Source organism: Pristiophorus japonicus, chromosome 10, assembly GCF_044704955.1.
Source record: "Pristiophorus japonicus isolate sPriJap1 chromosome 10, sPriJap1.hap1, whole genome shotgun sequence".
Classification (NCBI taxonomy): domain Eukaryota; kingdom Metazoa; phylum Chordata; class Chondrichthyes; family Pristiophoridae; genus Pristiophorus; species Pristiophorus japonicus.
This window is the reverse complement of record NC_091986.1, coordinates 189878741-189900843: the sequence shown is the minus strand read 5'-3', so window position 1 is coordinate 189900843 and position 22103 is coordinate 189878741. Positions and strand designations below refer to the sequence as shown.

The window sequence follows — 22103 nt, the reverse complement described above, 5'->3', positions numbered from 1 at the left end:
CTGCACATGCGCAATAGAAACATAGAAACATAGAAAATAGGTGCAGGAGCAGGCCCTTCGAGCCTGCACCAACATTCAATATGATCATGGCTGATCATGCTACCTCAGTACCCCACCCCTGCCTTCTCTCCATATCCCCTGATCCCTTTAGCCGTAAGGGCCACATCGAACTCCCTTTTGAATATGTCCAATGAACTGGACTCAACAACTTTCTGTGGCAGTAAATAGCTGTGGTCCGAGCACTGAACCCTGCAGCACCCCACTAGTCACTACCTACCATTCTGAAAAGGACCCATTTATTCCCACTCTTTGCTTCCTGTCTGCCAACCAGTTCTCTATCCCCGTCAGTACATTACCCCCAATACCATGTGCCTTAATTTTGCACACTAATCTCTTATGTGGGGCCTTGTCAAAAGCCTTTTGAAAGTCCAAATACACCACATCCACTGGCTCTCCCTTATCCACTCTACTAGTTACATCCTCAAAAAACTCAAAGATTTGTCAAGCATGATTTCCCTTTCATAAATCCATGCTGACTTGGATTGATTCGGTCACTGCCTTCCACATGCGCTGCTATTACATCTTTAATAATTGATTCCAGCATTTTCCCCACCACCAATGTCAGGCTAACTGGTCTATAATTCCCTGTTTTCTCTCTCCCTCCTTTTTTAAAAAGTGGGGTTACTTTAGCTACCCTCCAATCCATAGGAACTGATCCAGAATCCATGGAATGTTGGAAAATGACCACCAATGCATCTACTATTTCTAGGACCACTTCCTTAAGCACTCTGGGATGCAGACTATCAGGCCCTGGGGATTTATTGGCCTTCAGTCCCTTCACTTTCCTTAACACCATTTCCTGACTGATCTGGATTTCCCTCAGTTCCCCATTCTCGCTAGACCCTCAGTCCCCTAGTATTTTCGAGAGGTTATTCGTGTCTTCCTTAGTGAAGACAGAGCCAAAGTATTTGTTCAATTTGTCTGTCAGTTCCTTGTTCCCCATTATGAATTCACCTGATTCTGACTGCAAGGGACCTACATTAGTCTTCACTAATCTTTTTCTCTTCACATATCTATAGAAACTTTTGCAGTCAGTTTTTATATTCCCTGCAAGCTTACTCTCATACTCTACTGTCCCCCTCTTAATTAAACCCTTTGTCCTCCTCTGCTGAATTCTAAATTTCTCCCAGTCCTCAGGTTTGCTGCTTTTTCTGGCCAATTTAAATGCCTCTTCCTTGGGTTTAACACTTTCCCTAATTTCCCTTGTTAGCCATAGTTGAGCCACCTTCCATTTTTTATTCTTACGCCACACAGGGATGTACAATTGCTGTAGTTCATCCATGTGATCTTTAAATATCTGCCATTGTCTGTCCACTGTCAACCCTTTAAGTATCATTCTCCTGTCTATCCTAGCCAATTCATGTCTCATACCGTCGAAGTTTCCTTTCTTTAAGTTCAGGACCCTAGTCTCTGAATTAATTGTGTCAATCTCCATCTTACTGAAGAATTCTACCATATTATGGTCACTCTTCCCCAAGGGGCCCCGCACGACCAGATTGCTAATTAATCCTCTTTCGTTACCCAAGACCCAGTCTAGGATGGCCTGCTCTCTAGTTGGTTCCTCGACATATTGGTCTAGAAAACCATCCCCTATACACTCCAGGAGGTGGAGCATGGCGGCGAGGAAGATTGAGAAGGGGGTTGGAGCGATGATGCAGCCCTGTTTGACCCTGGTCTGGACGTGAATTGGGTCTTTAATGGATCCGTTGGTAAGGATCACGGCCTGCATGTCATCGTGAAGCGGCGAAGGATGTTGACAAGCTTTTGGGGGCATCCGAAACGGAGGAGGAAGCTCCATAAACCCTCACGGTTGACGGTGTCAAAGGCCTTTGTAAGATCGAAAAAGGCCATGTATAAAGGCTGGCGCTGCTCCCTGCATTTTTCCTGCAGCTGTCGCGCTGCAAAGGTCATGTCTCTTGTGCCCCGTAGGGGACGAAATCCACATTGTGATTCCGGGAGGAGCTCCTCGGCCACAGGGAGAAGACAACTGAGGAGAACTCGAGCGACAACTTTCCCAGTGGCTGAAAGCAGGGAGATTCCCCTGTAGTTGCCGCAGTTGGACTTGTCCCCTTTTTAAAAAATGGTCACGATCACTGCATTTCTCAGATTCCCCGACATGCTCTCCTCCCTCCAGATGAGAAAGATGAGGTCATGTATCCGCGCCAACAGCGCTTCTCCGCCATACTTTAGCGCTTCAGCAGGGATTCCATCTGCACCCATAGCCTTGTAATTCTCCAGCTATTTTATTGCTTTGCCTATCTCATTCAACGTTGGAGTTTCACTGACTTGGTGGCGGGTGGCATGCTGCGGGATGGAGTCGAGAACACTCAAGTCAAAGGCAGAGTCTCGATTGAGGAGATCTTCGAAGTGCCCCTTCCATCGGGCCCTGACAGCCTCGGTGTCCTTGATGAGTGTTTCCCAGTTCTTGGCCAGGAGTGGGGTTGGGGCCTTGGGAGTTTGGACCATAGGTGGCCTTGACTGCAGTGAAGAATCCTCTCATATCGTGGCTGGAAATCCTCCTCCACAGTATTGCTACCAGTTTGGTTAGCCCAATCAATATGTAGATTAAAGTCACCCATGATAACTGCTGTACCCTTATTGCATGCGTCCCTAATTTCCTGTTTGATGCCATCCCCAACCTCCCTACTACTGTTTGGTGGTCTGTACACAACTCCCACTAACGTTTCCTGTCCTTTGGTGTTTCGCAGCTCTACCCATATAGATTCCACATCATCCACGCTAATGTCCTCCCTTGCTATTGCGTTAATCACCTCTTTAACCAGTAACGCTACCCCACCTCTTTTTCCTTTATGTCTGTCCTTCCTGAATATTGAATACCCCTGGATGTTGAGTTCCCCGCCTTGGTTACTCTGGAGCCATGTCTCCATAATCCCAATTACATCATACCCGTTAACAGCTATCTGCACAGTCAATTCATCCACCTTATTACAAATGCTCCTCTCACTGAGACTCAGAACTTTCAAGCTTGTTTTTTTAACACTTTTTGCCCTTTTAGAATTATGTTGTAATGTGGCCCTTTTTGATTTTTGCCCTTCATTTCTCTGCCCTCCACGCTTGCGTTTCTCCTTCCTATCTTTTGCTTCTGCCCCCTTTTTACTTCCCTCTGTCTCCCTGCATAGGTTCCCATCCCCCTGCCATTTTAGTTTAAACCCTCCCCAACAGCACTAGCAAACACTCCGCCTAGGACATCAGTTCCGGTCCTGCCAAGGTGCAGACCGTCCGGTTTGTACTGGTCCCACCTCCCCCAGAACCGGTTCCAATGTCCCAGGAATTTGAATCCCTCCCCCTTGCACCATTCTTCAAGCCACGTATTCATCTGAGCTATCCGCAATTCCTACTCTGACTAGCACGTGGCGTTGGTAGCAATCCTGAGATTACTACCTTTGAGGTCCCTAAATTCAGCTTGTAGGACCTCATCCCATTTTTTACCTATATGTACCATGACAACTGGCTGTTCACCCTCACCCTCCAGAATGCGCTGCAGCAGCTCTGAGACATCCTTGACCCTTGCACCAGGGAGGCAACATACCATCCTGGAGTCTCGTTTGCGGCCGCAAAAACGCCTATCTATTCCCCTTACAATCGAATCCCCTATCACTATAACTCTCCCACTTTTTTTCCTGCCCTCCTGTGCAGCAGAGCCATCCTTGGTGCCATGGACTTGGCTGCTGCTGCCCTCCCCCGATGAGTCAACCCCCTCCCCCAACAGTACCTAAGGTGGTGTATCTGTTTTGAAGGTAGATGACCGCAGGGGACCCCTGCACCACCTTCCTTCCACTGTTCTGCCTGATGGTCACCCATTCCCTATCTGGCTGTGTCACCTTTACCTGCGGTGTGACCAACTCACTAAACGTGTTATTCACGACATCCTCAGCATCGCGGATGCTCCGGAGTGAATCTGTGCACAGCTCCAGTGCCGCATTGCAGTCCGTCAGGAGCTGCAGCTAGATACACTTCCTGCACATGTAGTTGTCAGGGACACTGGGAGCGTCCCTGACTTCCCACATAGCACAGGAGGAGCATGACACGGGTCTGAGCTCTCCTGCCATGATTTAACCCTTAGATGAACTTAATTGGTAACAACGCCACAGGTTTCTTACTGAAAAGAAAAAAGAAAAAAGATAAAGAAAAAGAAAAAGTACTCACTAATCAACCAGCCAATCACTTACCCTCTTGGCTGTGACGTCACACTTCGATTACTTTTTACTTCTTTCTTATTTTTGACCCTGCAGCTGGCTACTCGACTCGAACTGCCGTCGACCTGGGACCGCCGCTGGGCCTTTATAGGTCGGTCCTTGCTGCTCCTCCCCGAATAAGCTTGCTTACAACGGGAAGTTAGGCATTCAATGAAAACATTTGGGGCAACAAAGTGTAATGCAATTCTTGAATTTTTGATTTTTTTTTCAAAGTACCATCCCACCACCGAACCTCTCCTCACTGGGTTCGAGGGTCGGAGCGCGGCCGGCAGAATCACTCGTTCGCCTAGACCACGGGCTCGGGGCTCGGCTTCAAACTCCCCTCTTCTCTCCCCCCACCGCCCCACTCCCCTTCCAGGGCTTATTTTGTTGTGCCCAGAAGGTTTTTTGGGAGTAGTCAGATACGCCGTCCTGGGAAAAATCTAACTTGGCCAAATTTGCTTGAATGTCAAAAACTGCCGCAGACATCAGGTTACGCAAAAAAATCGAAGACTAAAAAAATCGTGCCTAAGTGAATTATGCTGGCGCAGAAACTTTGGGGAAGCTTGGAGATTTTTATTTACTCCAAAAAAAATTGTACACCAAAAAAACGGCACAGATAATTAGGGAAAATTGAGCCCTAGATTTTAAAAGTGTTTTCCATTGTTTTACAGCTGTCACTTGGGTAACTATCGACGTATTTTGTAAATTGATCTCTTATATTCAAAATAGATACAAATATTCATGAAAGAGTGATTTAATGTGGAAATTTACAGTGAATTGCTTTAAACTAAGATTGCTGATTTCTCAATGTGACTTGCAGGTCCTGATTATGATCAGCTAATTTAACAATAAAATTTGATCCTGTGTAACTACTTTAATGAAAGTCTTTAAACCCTAGTTGTAAACTATTCCTCCAAGTCTGTGTGACTGGGATTTATTTCCATCAGATTTCCCAAATCTCGTTCAACTGGCTCCGATCTTGAGGTTTCACAAATTAAAATACTGACAGTGCTGTACTGCTGCTTACTGTAGACAAAGTCTTCACTATAACTTTCACAGAACTCTTTCACCTATGGGAAGTCACGGCTCTTGCTTTGACTATCCTAGAGGTGAAGTTTGTAACATTATGGAAGAATTTTGCCTATGATTGAAACTTGAGGAATATTAAGTTTAATGTAAGCCTGCTTTTGTGCAAGTCTTTTTTGGAGGAGCCAGTCTGATATTGCATGCAACTGATTGAAACTGTGCTTGGGCTGAATTTGAGTTCTTCATTGTGTGAAATCAAGACTCATTGCAAAGTCTCGCAGTCCAGCTCATTATTTCAGAGGTCCTATAGCTATGGAGTTTCTTATTTCTGTCGTTAATCAGTTTCCTATAATTTACAGGCTCTTAAAATAAAAACATGGCATCACGTAACGGTTTAGCAGGGGGAAAAAAAATCTTGTCTTTTACGTATCCTTGATGTCCTGTAAACGCTTATCCAGTAGAAAAACTGCTAAATGCTGGTATTAGATTTATTTGCTATTTTGTTCAACTTTCTACTTTTTTTTAACATGCTAGATATGGGAATGTTGATATTGGAGGTGATGACTAAGCCTGACCATCTTCCCATTGGTCGAGTTCAAATAAATGGAATATCGCAGCTGTCACCAACCTATGGTATTAGTGGGTTTTTCACAGTGATTTCGCCAACCTCGGAGAAACTCGGAGAACTACAGGTTAGAAATATTATGCTCACTGATATTTTTATATTAAGAAATGTAATCCGATCTAATTTTTATAATTGAGAACTGGGGTTTAGCTGGAACAGACCAAGACAAATAAGGTTTTATAGTCATTTTGCTTGATTAAAAACTGGCAGGATGAGGAAATTGATAATTGTATTGACAGTGTGTTGGAGCTTCACCATATTCACCACAGAGCTCTGTTGATACGGTTTTTCACACACTGAATTACCAATTTTAGCCATAGAATCATAGAAATTTACAGCACAGAAGGAGGCCATTTGGCCCATCGTGTCTGCGCCGGTCAAAAAAGAGTTATTCAGCCTAATCCCACTTTCCAGCTCTTGGTCCGTAGCCTTGTGGATTATGACACTTCAAGTGCATATACAAATACTTTTTAAATGTGATGAATGTTTCATCCTCTACCACCCTTTCAGGCAGTGTGTTCCAGATCTCTGGGTGAAAAAAATTCTCCTCATCTCCCCTCTAATCCTTCTATCAGTTACTTTCAAACTATGCCCCCTCGTTATTGACCTCTCTGCGAAGGGAAATAGGTGCTTCCTATCCACTCTATCTAGGCCCCTCATAATTTTATACACCTCAATTAAGTCTTCCCTCAGCCTCTTCTGTTCCAAAGAAAACAACCCCAGCCTATCCAATCTTTCCTTACAGCTAAAATTCTCTTGCCCGGTCAACGTTCTCATAAATCGCCTCTGTACCACCTCTAGTGCAATCACATTTCTCCTGTAATGTGGTGACCAGAACTGTACGCAGTACACGAGCTGTGGCCTAACTCGTATTTTATACAGTTCAAGCATAACCTCTCTGCTCTTATATTCTATGCCTTGACTAATAAAGGCAAGTATCCCGTATGCCTTCTTAACCACCTTATCTACCTGTCCTGCTACCTTCCATGTAACTAAGGACAGGCAGCATCATGTCCAAATGAGTGTTGGTTTGGTTCAGTTAGTAGCACTCCTGTGAGACATAGGTCTGTGGGTTCAAGCTCTACTACAGGAATTTCAACACATATTTGAGGCTGACACTTCAGTAGTGCTAGTGGAGTGCTGCATTGTGGGAACTTTTGTCTTTAGGATGAAACATTAAACCAAGGCCCACTGTGCCTGTTCAGGTAGATGTGGCACTATTGAAGAACAGGCAGTTCTTGTGGTGTCCTGTCCAATTTGCATTCTTCAGCCAACATCACAAGAAATAAATAAGAAAAGAAAGACTTGCATTTTTATAACGCCTTTCACGACCACACCAGACATCTCAAAGTGCTTTACAGCCATTTAACTACTTTTTGGAGTGTAGTCACTGTTGTAATGTAGGAAATGCGGCAGCCAATTGTGCACAGCAAACACCCCCAAACAGCAATGTGATAATGACCAGATAATCTGTTGTTTGTTATGTTGATTGAGGGATAAATATTGGCCAGGACACCGGGGATAATTCCCCTGCTCTTCTTCGAAATAGTCTCATGGGATCTTTTACATCCACCTGAGAGAGCTGACTGGGCCTCGGTTTATCGTCTCATCCGAAAGACGGCACCTCAGACAGTGCAGCGCTCCCTCAGCACTGCACTGGAGTGTCAGCCTAGATTTTTGTCCCTGGAGTGGGATAGATCCACAAGTAAACCAATCCTCACACTTCCCTTGCACAGTTTGCCAAACCCTACATACTCCTCCACAGTGATATCCGACCCCAGCTGTCCCCCGCAATGCTGCTGAACTCCAAGATACTCACTCCAGTTCTTCCAATGCCCAAAACCCAATGACTGACCCCAATGCAGGACCATCACTGTAGCTAAATTCCACTCCCCCCTAAACAGTTCTTGCAAATAACAGATATATATCTCCAATTGATACAACTTGTGTACTATCTTGCTGTTGTATTCTCAACTTTAAAACTGGTAAGAGAATACAAATTAAATACTTGTGTAAAGGAATGTATATAATTTAAGGCCACTCATTTACAGATTTCATAGATAATGACAGAATTGTGACATTCAATCCCTAAAGCACCAGAACAAAATCCAGAATACCATTTAATAAAAATGGAATTTGATTTATTCAGTCACTATGAATCACTGGCTCTGATTTTATTCCTTATATGAAATGAACATCTTTTATAAAACAGCTTATTGCCTGACACACTGAGTAAATCTAAGTAAAGTCTGCTAGTATTTTTATTTTATAAGCAGGTTCTTGGTGAAAGACCGAGATTTCCACCACCAACAATACAAGATAAAGGCAAATAACACCTTCATATAGAGATAACCTGAACAGAAATCTCCACTGATAGCTTTGCTTGACACAACTTTGTCAGTGCTTTACTGTAGCAGAATTTAAAAAAAAATGAAAAACAGTAGACTGCTTCATTTTTGTAAGTGCAAATAAAGCATTTGCATTGCTGTGTCTGTCATTTGGTTATATCTTTTAGGATCACTGTTACTGAGTGATATATATATATATATATATATTAACAGAATGATCATTTTCTATATTATAAGTACACAGACAACTTGTGTGTTAGAAATAAAGTAAGCTGCTCTAGTATTGCATGCTTCAGTATTGTCTCATGTGTACCTATAATTCTTGCAATGTTGTATTCCAAGGTATTAAACATGAATTTGATGTACATGCACGCATTTGATGCCATCTTAACACTGCACAGCTTTGCAGAAGTGTAATGTAATTAGTACTGTGCATGGTTTTCAAGCTTGTTCATCAGTATAATAAAGGGAAATCAATTCAGCCAGTCAGTTTGAGAAGTATGCAAAAGTGATCTAGTATGTTAGTGCTGTGACTCAGTTGGTAGCGCTCTCGCCTGCACCATTGGAGGTGCCATCTTTCGGATGAGACGTTAACCCAAGACTCCATCTGCAGTGGATGTAAAGGATCCCTTGCACTATTTCGAAGAAGAGCACAGAGGAATTCTCCTCAGTGTCCGGGCCAATATTTATCCCTCTACCAACCACTAAAACAGATTATCTGGTAATTTGCATATTGCTGTTTGTGGGGGCTTGCCGTGCGTAAATTGGCTGCTGCGTTTCCTACATTACAACAGTGACTACGCTTCAAAAAGTACTTCATTGGCTGTAAAGTGCTTTGGGAAGTCGCGAGGTCATGAAAAGCACTCTATAAATGCAAGTTATATGCATTACCAGATTGTGTTACTTCTTAAAGCATGTAACAAAATATGTTAACAAAATGTCACACGTTACTGTTGCTGACCATTTAAGCTAATTTCTGTAATTGGCACGATTTTTAGGTTTCACTTGCTCTGGAATCTCTGTCGGACACTTGCGATAGCAGCAGTTCTGTTCCAACCACGGATGCAAGTGTGGATGGTGCAGTTTCAATTCAAAGCTCTGCGGTACTGCATACGTCAAGGACAGGATCCGTTGAAAATCTCACTGAACTTTCTGCTCCTCATAAATTGTCCATAACCAGTGCAAGTGGAAAGGAGTCGCTATCCAGTAGTGCTTCTCATACCCCAAGGTAAATGACAACAAAAGAAATCTTCAGTTTCCGTTTTGAGTATGTTTTCAATTATTTTTGCCAGTGGTCACACATAACTACTCCCAGATTATACATATTGTGAATGCAGCAACGCATTGTTCCTTCCCTAAATACACAACAACTTGCATTTCTATAGTGCCTTTAACGTAGAATAAAGCCCCAAGTTCCTTCACAGCAGAGTAGTGTAAAATTGGATGCCAAGCCAAAGCAGGAGCTATTAAGAGGGGTGACCGAAGGCTTGATCAGAGGACATTTTTAAGCAGGGTCTTAAAGAAGGATAGCGAGGTGGAGAAGCACCGGTGTTTAGGAAGAGATTCCACAACTTGGGACCTAGGCAACTGAAGGAGCAGCTACAATGGTGTGGCAAAGAGAATGGGCAGGAGAGTTCAGGAGGTGGAGGTACATGGTTGGACGAGGTTAGAGAGAGAGAGAGAGGGAGGGAGGGAGGGGCAAAGCCATGGTGGGATTTAAACATGAAGATGAGAATTTTAAATTGGGGGCCTGGGAATGGGGGTCAGTGTAGGTCAGGGAAAACGGGGTGATGGGTGAGTGGGACTTGATAGGATAGAGGCATCAGAGTTTTGGATGAACTGGGTGGGTAGGGGATTTCAATGTCCATCACCAAGAATAGTTCGGTAGTATCACCACTGGCCTAAATCAAACAGACTGGGCATGCAGCAGGTGGTGAGGGAATCAACACGAGGGAATGGCCTACTTGACCTCGCCCTTACCAGTCACGGATGCATCTGTCCATGACAGTATTGGTTGGAGTGACCACCGCACAATCTTTATGGAGATTGAGTCCCGTCTTCACACTAAGAATACCCTCCTTTGCACAAATCAGCAACTTTTTCTGGGGGTTGGGTTTAAGTTGTACTTCGTTTCTAGTTTCCATTGCTTACCTAGGCTTTTCTGCCAATATATCCCAGGCTCTGGGCATGTTCCATCTCAGATTGCAGCCAATATCTGCTGCCTCTCCACTGCTGTAATAAATAAAGCCAAGACTGTATGCAGGATGCAGTGGCTATACCTGGAATCTGTGCTGCTTCTTGAATCAGGTTGATTTTTCAGCCATTTTCTTCTGCAAGACTTTGGCTGTGTTCTCTCTCCTGCTAGCAGCACCAAACCTTGGACTTAGCCTACTCCTTCCTTTCTAAGATGGCCACTAGTTCCAGACCTCAGGACTCCAAGTCCCTGCATCTGCTCTTCTACACCTCATGACCATTTCTACTCCATGAGCCCTGTGCTATTCTCATACTGGGCCTGTCTGCTCCTGGGTCTGGTCGTACGTTGTGGTCTGGCCACTACCTTCATCTAACAGAGTAAACACACTGTTTGGTATAGCACTAAGCATGTAGACCATAATATCCCAGGTTTGGTTCTCAGACTCTGTTAAGTTAGCTGATCTCAGCCAGGGCAAAATTTGGTGGTTGTACAAATGCTCGGAGTGTTCCTAGATATGGGAGGGGAAATTGGCCTGCTTCTGATTACTGTCCGGATTTTCTGCTGGATGTGTACGTCTTCACATATCAATCCAGGATTTGATTAGGCCTGGTTATGTTACCCTCCACAGTCAAGCAGCTTGAAAACACTTTCTGTCTAGGCTACGATATATAGAAACCCTATTTTGGTGAATTATTGGATAATTTCAGAAGGGAAGAGGAAGGCAGAAAATTAGACCAGATCTGCCCCATGTCATGCGTGAATAGACTCTACAACCTGGCCAGTTCACTCTGCTCTGTAGTCTGGTAGCTAGGATGGGCTTAGCTTTTAAAAAAAATATATGTATAATAGCAGATGCTCAGCTCATTGATCAAAATTGTGGGATCGAAGGAGAAAGGAATGCTGAGGCCTGTGGAATGGAACGTTGTTTAAGATCTTTTAAAACAGAAATAGATAGTTACTTGAAAAAAGATGAACATTAGAAGGTATAGGGAAAGGAGCAGGTGAGTGGGATTAGAGTAGGTGGCTTTGAGAACAACACTGGCACACACTCGATGGGCTGAATGGCCTGTTTCTGTGCTGTAACATTCTATCATTGTATAATTTTTGTCTGCAGTATCTTCATGCCTTGTAATATGCTTGATGATGATTTTCCTTTGATATATAATTTATTTTAGTACAACTTTATTATTGCTTTTCAACCACTATCGATTTTTCTAAGATTAAAATGATTTATAAATTGCTCAAACTTTGCTCTGACTCTGATATTACAATATCTGAATTCCTCAGTTAAATTACTGCCTTGCATTCACTGCCATGTATTTACTAATCTTATTTAGTGGATCTTTCATGGAGTTGCTCATTGGTAGTCCAGTGCAGTTTCTGGTGCTTACCTTCATCTATTGCAACTTGAATATAACACACTAGATTTATTGACACAATATATTACATGACTGACATGCAGGATTACATGTATTATTACTGGTACTGAAAGATACAAGCCTGACAGATATAATATTTGTAATACCTGTACTGTGTTTACTTGGACAACTTGTTTAAGATGCAAGTATTTTTTTCTTGTTCTTCGTTGCTCAGAAATGTTACATATGTTCCCAGTACCCAGCCCACCCAAAAGTGCTCCCAGAGCACATCCCTCCCGAGTGCTCAGAGACTGCAGTGCACCACAAGTTACTCGCTGGCTGTGTTTGCCTCCCAAGTAGCATCCTTAACCCTTTGACGTCATCTGCAAACCAGTCCCTCATGCCCTAACCCAGTGGTTCTCAACCTTTTTGTGTTCGCGGTACACTTTCGAATACTAGAATTTTTGGCGGCACACTTGAAGGGATTAAAAGGTGAACACAGGTTTTTTAAAAAAAAGCAAGTTTCAGAAAATTTAAAAAATCATTTTATCAATCACAGTATATGAAGATATACAACATTGTACACATGTATGTTATTATTTTCTATTCTGACAGTAACAAAATAATAAACTATAATAATAATTCCTCACATTAATTATAGATTAATTAGTATTTTAATGTGATACTTGAGCCTGACGTTTTTTAGTTATGTCACTAATATTAGGGCGTATAACGGATAAGGCGACTCTTATTTCGTGTTTAAGTTCGCTAAGTTTTTCCCGTTTTTTGCATTTGATGTTTGTAAGAATTGAGAATCCTAATTCGCAGAGATATGGGCCCCAAGTTTCCACATGATTTGTTCCTGATTTTTAGGAGCAACTGGTGTAGAACGGAGTATCTTAGAAATCGGAATTCTCGTCATTTAGTTTGCTCCAGTTCTAGTCAGTTAGAACAGTTTCACTTTGGAACAGAATTTTTTTTCAAAAGGGGGCGTGTCCGGCCACTTACGCCTGATTTCAAAGTTTCGTGAGTGAAAACTTACTCCAAACTAACTTAGAATGGAGTAAGTGAAGATTTTTGTACGCTCGAAAAAACCTTGTCTACACTTTAGAAAATCAGGCATAGGTTACAAATCAGGCGTAGGGAATGGGGGGGGGGGGTGTGTTTAAAGGGAAGTTTACAAACATTAAACACTTCAGTTTTACAAATAAAGAGCCATCATCAATAATAAATGATAAATACATCAATAAATCAACCAATAAATCAATCAAAAAAAATTAATAAATAATTTTTTTTAAAAAATCAATAAATAAGACATTTTCTACTTACCGACTGCAGCACCAGGAGCCCTCCAACAGCCTGCTGGGATGCCCCCCTCAGTGTGTCTCTGTCAGTGTCTCTATCTCTCTGTCTGTCTGTGTGTCTCTCATTCTCTGTCTGTCGGTGTCTGTGTTTCTGACAGCGAGGGGGGTAGAGGGAGGGATGGGGGAGAAGGGGGAGGGATGGGGGAGAAGGAGATTGGGGGTGGGGGGGGGAGAAGGAGATTGGGGGGGGAAGGAAGGAGAAGGGGGAGGGAGGCTGAACGGGCCGGGCCCGAGACTTCGGGCCGGGCCCGTCCCCAGCACCAGATTTACAGGTAGGTGGCGTTGGGTCGGGTAGGGGCGGTGGTGGGAGGGAGGTCGGTTCGGTTTGGGTCAGGGAGAGGGAGGTCAGGTCGGGGAGAGGGAAGTCAGGTCGGATCCAGTCCGGAGGCGGGGGTGGGTGTGGGTGTGGGTGTGGGTGTCGGGTCCGGTCCGGGGGGGGGGGTGGGTGTCGGGTCCGGTCCGGGGGCTGGGGGCGGGGGGGGGCGGAGTCGGGTCGGGAGGAAGCAGGAGCTGGCCGTGGGAGGAGCCTTATTCACGCAGCCCCAGTGAGGCCATTGGGCCAGGGCTAGGGGCTGTGTGCTTCGGGCCCCTCCCACACAGTTTCGGGCGCCTGGAGCTACTCACTTGCGTGCCCACTGTAGCGCGCATGTGCAGAGGTCCCGGCACTGTTTTCAGCGCAGGGACCTGGCTCCGCCCCCTACAGCTCCTGCGGCGCTGCGCCGAGGGCCAGAGGACCTGCAGGGAGGTGGAGAATATGGAGTTTTTTTTTAAGCGCACTTTGTGGCGCGAAAAACGGGCGTCCAGGTCGGGACTGCGCCATTCTAGGCGCGGCTCGAAACTTGGGCCCATGATGTTGAAAACTGCATCAGAATTATCAAGGCTTTTTGTGATATTGCAGGATATTCTTCTTTAATAGAAATCTAGAATGCATCCAGAGACATATCTGAATGTTTCATTTTAAGACCGCGGTCTGCAGAAATAGAAGTCAATTTTTCTTCTTGCAATGTAAAATCAAAATCTGATGTACTAATTGGAGAAAATGGATTTCTTACCCAATCATACTTCTCTACATCTAAAGATGGAAAATATTTTTTGATGTTGATCTAACACAGATTTTAATTCTTTGCAACAAGTGCTTCTCTATGCAAAAAGCAATGGGTGAATAATATATTTGGATTATGTTTTTTTGCGAGCGTAATGACACATCCCACCATAGATGGAGCACCGTCCGTGCAGATTCCATCACGAGTCCCATGAAATTTTCAAGTCTTCTAAATATGAATTCACAGAATCAAATATGTCTTGACCTCTAGTATTTTCTGGAAGTTCTCTACAGCACAGAAATTGGTTCAATATCACGTTTTCATGAATGAAGCGAATAAATGCTAATAATTGTGCTTTACCACTAATGTCGTTGGACTCGTCGATTTGCAAAGCAAAATTCAAGTTTGTAAGTTTCTCGGCTACATTTTCTTCAATGTTAGATGACATATCATTTATCCTTCTCCGAATTGTATCATCAGACAGCAGAACTTTTGCAATTTCTTGTTCCGCTTCATCACCAAGCATTATTTTGACAATTTTACGACATGCAGGCAAAATAAGTGACTCAACTATAGTATGAGGCTTCATTTTCTGCGCTATTAATTCAGCAACTTCATAAGAAGCAATTTGAACCTTATCTGACACCTTAACATTTTTTCAAAATATTTCATTTGTTTTGATTGCGTTGCCATCAATCTCCTGAAATAACTGATCTTTTGTTGCAAGATGTGCATGTTTTGTAGTAAAATTACATTTCAATTTACTGGGGACCATTGCACTGTTCGACAGTTTTTTGCCGCACAAAACACACAGTGGAATGGGGCATTCTTCTTCTCCTGTCCATGAAAAACCGAACCTCAAATAATCCTCCAAAAATTGACGATGAATTTTGGATTGTTTAGGATTTGGTTCGGCATCACTTGTACTGGCGTTGGTTATAGTCCTACTAGCGCCACTTGTAGTGGCACTGTAATTGATATCTCCTTGCTCATTTTTAGGTTTTCTTATGATGAATTTGTCCATTAGTGGGGGACAAACTTTATTCGTCTGAGTGATCCAAACTCCAGGCAGACACGAACTGAGTCTTTCAATTTCCAAACTCCAGAGAGTCCAGACAGAAACGAACCTAGAATTGAACAGGAAGTTTTGATTTTGACTATGATCAAAATATGCTAAAAGCCAACTCTCAAAAATCAAAAGAACTGCTAGGGCAGCTAGGCCAGGTCAAATTGGATGCCGCATACATCAAAGGAGCCGCTAATTGGCGCTATATCAGGTCAAAGCATCAAAGATGCTGCCAGTCCCGGCCACACATCAAGCTGCAGATCAATAAACAAAAATAACAAAATATAAATAAGAATGTGGTTAAATGTAATTAAATAGTTTTTGACATTTTATTATAAAAACTACACTTTTTACTGCATATGTGTTAAACTCGTCTTTCATTTCTTTCATCCAAATTAATAATCAAATTTTAAGCTTTTCACATGAACAATTTAATACTATTATTTTGGATTGGGGGCAGCCATGGCCCAAGTGCCCCCCCTGGCTTACGCCCTTGGTACAGATGCACATACACACACAAACTTAAATATACATACACACGCTTATACACACACACACAGTCTCATTTGATGGCAGGCACTCGCACTTCTCTATCAGTAATGGGAGGGAGTAAGGGAGTGGGGGGGCGAGGGGCGGGGGGGTGTTTCGGGTACTCAAAGAAAACAAATTTTACCAAAGGATTTTGTTCTGAGTATGGGCATTTAAATTGTTTGTGTGTGTTGTCTCTTGTCATTATTACTTGTACAACTCTAGAACATGTTTTTTTTGATAATAGTAGAGATAAATAGATAGTTATTTGTCAATATTGGAAATGTTTACTACAGCAGTGGCGTCATACATATAGGTAGCTGACATATGTGTCTGTCTGTCTGTCTCTCTCCCCCTCCCCTTCTGTTTCAGAGTTAAATGGTTTGTGTTTCATTATGAAATCAGCTAAAGTCCACCATACTTTTATACAATTTGGCAGCACACCTGTGAAGGGTTCACGGCACACCAATGTGCCACGGAACACCGGTTGAGAACCACTGCCTAACCCCACTCCTTCCAAGCTCTACTTTCTCTCTCAAATGCGTGTGTTGAAGCACTTCTCTGACAATTTTTTCCTCCCAACCAGATGCATGTTGCTGCTCATATTGTTGCTTACTTTGGGCTTTAAAAAAAAGTTGATAGATAGAAACATAGAAACATAGAAAATAGGTGCAGGAGTAGGCCATTCGGCCCTTCTAGCCTGCACCGCCATTCAATGAGTTCATGGCTGAACATGCAACTTCAGTACCCCATTCCTGCTTTCTCGCCATACCCCTTGATCCCCCTAGTAGTAAGGACTTCATCTAACTCCTTTTTGAATATATTTAGTGAATTGGCCTCAACAACTTTCTGTGGTAGAGAATTCCACAGGTTCACCACTCTCTGGGTGAAGAAGTTTCTCCTCATCTCGGTCCTAAATGGTTTACCCCTTATCCTTAGACTGTGTCCCCTGGTTCTGGACTTCCCCAACATTGGGAACATTCTTCCTGCATCTAACCTGTCTAAACACATCAGAATTTTAAACGTTTCTATGAGGTCCCCTCTCATTCTTCTGAACTCCAGTGAATACAAGCCCAGTTGATCCAGTCTTTCTTGATAGGTCAGTCTCGCCATCCCGGGAATCAGTCTGGTGAACCTTCGCTGCACTCCCTCAATAGCAAGAATGTCCTTCCTCAGGTTAGGAGACCAAAACTGTACACAATACTCCAGGTGTGGCCTCACCAAGGCCCTGTACAACTGTCGCAACACCTCCCTGCCCTTGTACTCAAATCCCCTCGATATGAAGGCCAACATGCCATTTGCTTTCTTAACCGTCTGCTGTACCTGCATGCCAACCTTCAATGACTGATGTACCATGACACCCAGGTCTCGTTGCACCTCCCCTTTTCCTAATCTGTCACCATTCAGATAATAGTCTGTCTCTCTGTTTTTATCACCAAAGTGGATAACGTCACATTTATCCACATTATACTTCATCTGCCATGCATTTGCCCACTCACCTAACCTATCCAAGCCGCTCTGCAGCCTCATAGCATCCTCCTCGCAGCTCACACTGCCACCCAACTTAGTGTCATCCGCAAAGTTGGAGATACTACATTTAATCCCCTCGTCTAAATCATTAATGTACAGTGTAAACAGCTGGGGCCCCAGCACAGAACCTTGCGATACCCCACTAGTCACTGTCTGCCATTCTGAAAAGTCCCCATTTACTCCTACTCTTTGCTTCCTGTCTGACAAACCAGTTCTCAATCCATATCAGCACATTACCCCCAATCCCATGTGCTTTAACTTTGCACATTAATCTCTTGTGTGGGACCTTGTCGAAAGCCTTCTGAAAGTCCAAATATACCACATCAACTGGTTCTCCCTTGTCCACTCTACTGGAAACATCCTCAAAAAATTCCAGAAGATTTGTCAAGCATGATTTCCCTTTCACAAATCCACGCTGACTTGGACCTATCATCACCTCTTTCCAAATGCACTGCTATGACATCCTTAATAATTGATTCCATCATTTTACCCACTACCGATGTCAGGCTGACCGGTCTATAATTCCCTGTTTTCTCTCTCCCTCCTTTTTTAAAAAGTGCGGTTACATTGGCTACCCTCCACTCGATAGGAACTGATCCAGAGTCAATGGAATGTTGGAAAATGACTGTCAATGCATCCGCTATTTCCAAGGCCACCTCCTTAAGTACTCTGGGATGCAGTCCATCAGGCCCTGGGGATTTATCGGCCTTCAATCCCATCAATTTCCCCAACACAAGATAGAAATCGAGTTTACTAGTGAAGGAATATGTGTGAAAACCAAACAAAAATTGAGAGACTTACAGAGAGCGAAGACAGGAAAGTCTTGCAGAAACAGTGAGCGAGAAATTACACAAAAAATAGCCAGGGAAAAACTGAAAGATACAAATACCAGTGAGAGAGAGAGAGACAGACATAAAAAAGTAAAATCAGAAATTGGGAAAGAATCAGAAATTACAGAAAAGGCACCATTTATTTTGTTTGTGGGAAATAAATTCGTGATTACAGCCCAATTTATTTACTGAACAGAAACGAGTAAAGTTACAACCCCTACATTTTGGACATAGTTCATTGGAAAGAGCCAAACCTGTGAGAGAAATTGATTTTCAGTTGAACAAAATTTATAATTTATTTATTTTTTGTCCCTAGAGGAAGAGACCATTTGTACTTCCAGGAAAATGCTAAAACCACAAAGACTGTTCCTTCTGAAAATAACCAACATCTGAATTCAGCCCCTGTTACTGCTGCTGAAACTCTTGAGCAGACTGAAGCACGCATACTGTCAACAGATAGCCAGACTACCAAAAACCTTATTTCAGGTAGGTTGCTAACTCTCTAGAATACTTGTTTTACTGTGAAGCACACATGACCATTCTTGCGCGGGGAATATGTGAGTTGTAGACAACTGACGTATTTATTAATCTCTTGGGGCTTTGACTCAACAACCTACTTAAACATTAAACAGCATGCCCCCACCATTTCCAATTAAATACTCGGTAAATGTAAAAATGTTTCATCTGCATCCATGCACCAGTTCTTCTCAAGTTTAAGCTGCTGCTATTACCTTTACCTTAAATCGTGTTTTAGGAACATTTGGTGGTTGTTACAACCTTTTTGAAAAGAAAATGCATATTTGGTGCTACAGCAGTAATGGTAGCATAGTGGTTATGTTAATGGACTAGTAATCCAGAGGCCTGGACGAATGATCCGGAAGACATGATTTCAAACCCCACCTCAGCAGCTGTGGGATTTAAATTCAGTTACTTGAATAAGTCTGGAATAAAAAGCTAGTATCAGTGATGGTAACCATGAAACAACCGGATTGTTGTAAAAACCCATCTGGGTTTGCAACTGTCCTTTACAGAAGGAAATCTGCTACTGTTGCCTGGTCTGGCCTTAATGTGACTTCAGTCCCAGAGCAATGTGGTTGACTCTTAACTGCCCTGAAATGGCCTAGCAAGTTATCAAATCGCTAGGAAAAAAATCCTTTACCTCATGGACTGCAGCAGTCCAAGAAAGCGATTCACTAAGGGCAAATAAGGATGGGCAATAAATGCTGGGCTTGCCAATGACGTCCACATCCTATGAATGATTTTTTTTAAAAAGCAGTGAGGATACAAGTTCAACTTTCCCTTACTACTGATCTGCCGGTCTCGTGCAATGCAGTTGGGTCAGAAGCCTCCTCGGTAGCGGTATCACAGATGAGCAATAGAGTCATTCCTAGGCCATTGCTGCATGTTTCCTCAGCTCAGAACAGCATTAGCAGAGACTAGTGAGCAATGCGACCCTGATGATGCTTAGAAAGCCGAATGGAGTTCACAAGAAGTCACAAACACCTCATGAAAGACCAAGTGAGGAAGATCCCTGGCTTCGATCTTCTGTGAAGCTTATGGGCAACCCTAAACCGCATCTGCACAAATAATGGCAGATCCAAATACGTGAGGCACAAATGGAGAATTAAAAACTCTCCACTGTGCGACTGTGGTCACCCCGAACAGATGTTGGAACATATAACGACTCAGTGCCCAATTCACCAATATGAAGAAGGCAACACAACAATACACTCCCCCACACTTAATGCAATTATCTGGCTTAACCATCTAAATGTAAAATTATTGTTCTACATCTACATCAGCCATATGCAGTAGCAGTGAGTAAGAGTTGCATGGCTGGTGTAGGTTTAACACTAGTTTCCTAAGTATCAGCCAGTAGCTCAGTTGGTTGCACCCTCGGATTCGAGTCAGAAGGTTGTGGGTTCCAGTACCACTCCAGAACTTTGAGCACAAAAATCTAGGCTGGCACTCCAGTGCTGCACTGTCCGAGGTGCTTTCGGATGAGACGTTAAACCGAGGCCCCATCTGCTCTCTCAGGTGGACATAAAAGATCTCATGGCACTATTTCGAGAAAATGCAGGGGAGTTTTCCCCGGTGTCTTGGCCTATATTTATCCCTCAGTCAACATCACTAAAACAGATTATCTGGTCACTATCACATTGTTGTTTGTGGGAGCTTGCTTGTATGCAAATTGGCTGCTCCATTACAGCAATGACTACACTTCAGAAAGTACTTCATTGGCTGTAAAGCACTTTGAGATGTCTGGTAGTCGTAAAAGGCGCTATATAAATCTTTCCTTTTTTGAAAGGAAAAAAAAATAAGAGAATACAATCTACAGCTCATCTATCTAGTTTTTTAATTCTACTTCATCTTGTTCCAAAATCCTAGGAATAAAGTTGTTTTTAGTTCGGATTAACTCAACAGGCCCTGGTAAAGTTCACATATGGCCATATGCGGGGTATGCAAGCATTGGAAATGATGTATAAAAGGGTAACCAAAGTGATACCAAGCTTAAGGCATCTGAAATTGTCCTATGTATAAACATAGAAACATAGAAAATAGGTGTAGGAGCAGGCCATTCGGCCCTTCGAGACTGCACCACCATTCAATATGATCATGGCTGATCATGCAACTTCAGTACCCCACTCCCGCCTTCTCTCCATACCCCATGATCCTCTTAGCCGTAAGGGCCACATCTAACTCCCTCTTGAATACATCCAACAAACTTGACTCAACAACTTTCTGTGGTAGAGAATTCCGCAGGTTCACCACTATCTGGGTGAAAAAGTTTCTCCTCATCTCCTTACCCCTTACCCTTAGACTGTGACCCCTGGTTCTGGACTTCCCCAACATCGGGAACATTCTTCCTGCATCTAACCTGTCCAGTCCTGTTATAATTTTATATGTTTCTATGAGATCCTCTCTCATTCTTCTAAATTCCAGTGAGTATAAGCCTAACCGATCCAGTCTTTCTTCATATGTCAGTCCTGCCATCCTGGGAATCAGTCTGGTGAACCTTCGCTGCACTCCCTCAAGAGCAAGCATGTCCTTCCTCAGATTAGGAAACCAGAACTGCACACAATATTCAAGGTATGGTCTCACCAAGGCCCTGTACAACTGCAGTAACACCTCCCTGCTCCTCTACAAAAATCCTCTCGCTATGAAGGCCAGCATGCCATTTGCTTTCTTTACTGCCTGCTGTACCTGCATGCCAACCTTCAGTGCCTGATGTACCATGACATCCAGGTCTCGATGCACCTCCCCTTTTACTAATCTGTCACCATTCAGATAATAATCTGCCTTCCTATTTTTGCCACCAAAGTGAATAACGTCACATTTATCCACATTATACTTCATCTGCCATGCATTTGCCCATTCACCTAACCTGTCCAAGTCACCCTGCAGCCTCTGAGCATCCTCCTCACAGCTCACACTGCCACCCAGCTTAGTGTCATCTGTAAACTTGGAGATATTGCATTCAATTCCTTCGTCCAAATCATTAATGTATATTGTAAATAGCTGGGGTCCCAGCACTGAACCTTGCGGCACCCCACTAGTCACTGCCTGCCATTCTGAAAAGGACCCGTTTATTCCCATTCTTTGCTTCCCGCCTGCCAACCAGTTCTCTATCCACGTCAGTACATTACCCCCAATACCATGTGCCTTAATTTTGCACACTAATCTCTTGTTTCGGATCTTGTCAAAAGCCTTTTGAAAGTCCAAATACACCACATCCACTGGTTCTCCCTTATCCACTCTACTAGTTACATCCTCAAAAAACTCTAGAAGATTTGTCAAGCATGATTTCCCTTTCATAAATCCATGCTGACTTGGACTGATCCTGTCACTGCTTTCTAAATGCATTGCTATTACATCTTTAATAATTGATTCCAGCATTTTCCCCACCACCGATATCAGGCTAACCGGTCTAT

At 43.2% G+C, this 22103-nt stretch overlaps 1 protein-coding gene across 1 annotated transcript in view; it reads left to right on the top strand.

Moving 5' to 3' along the window:
• c2cd3 (C2 domain containing 3 centriole elongation regulator) overlaps positions 1-22103 on the top strand; it is a 178889-nt gene that overhangs the window by 8144 nt on the left and 148642 nt on the right. Inside the window, exons 3-5 of the mRNA XM_070892422.1 lie at positions 5820-5977; positions 9257-9486; positions 18488-18657. Of these exons, the coding sequence (XP_070748523.1) occupies positions 5820-5977; positions 9257-9486; positions 18488-18657 (558 nt within the window). The remainder of the gene's footprint in view (positions 1-5819; positions 5978-9256; positions 9487-18487; positions 18658-22103) is intronic.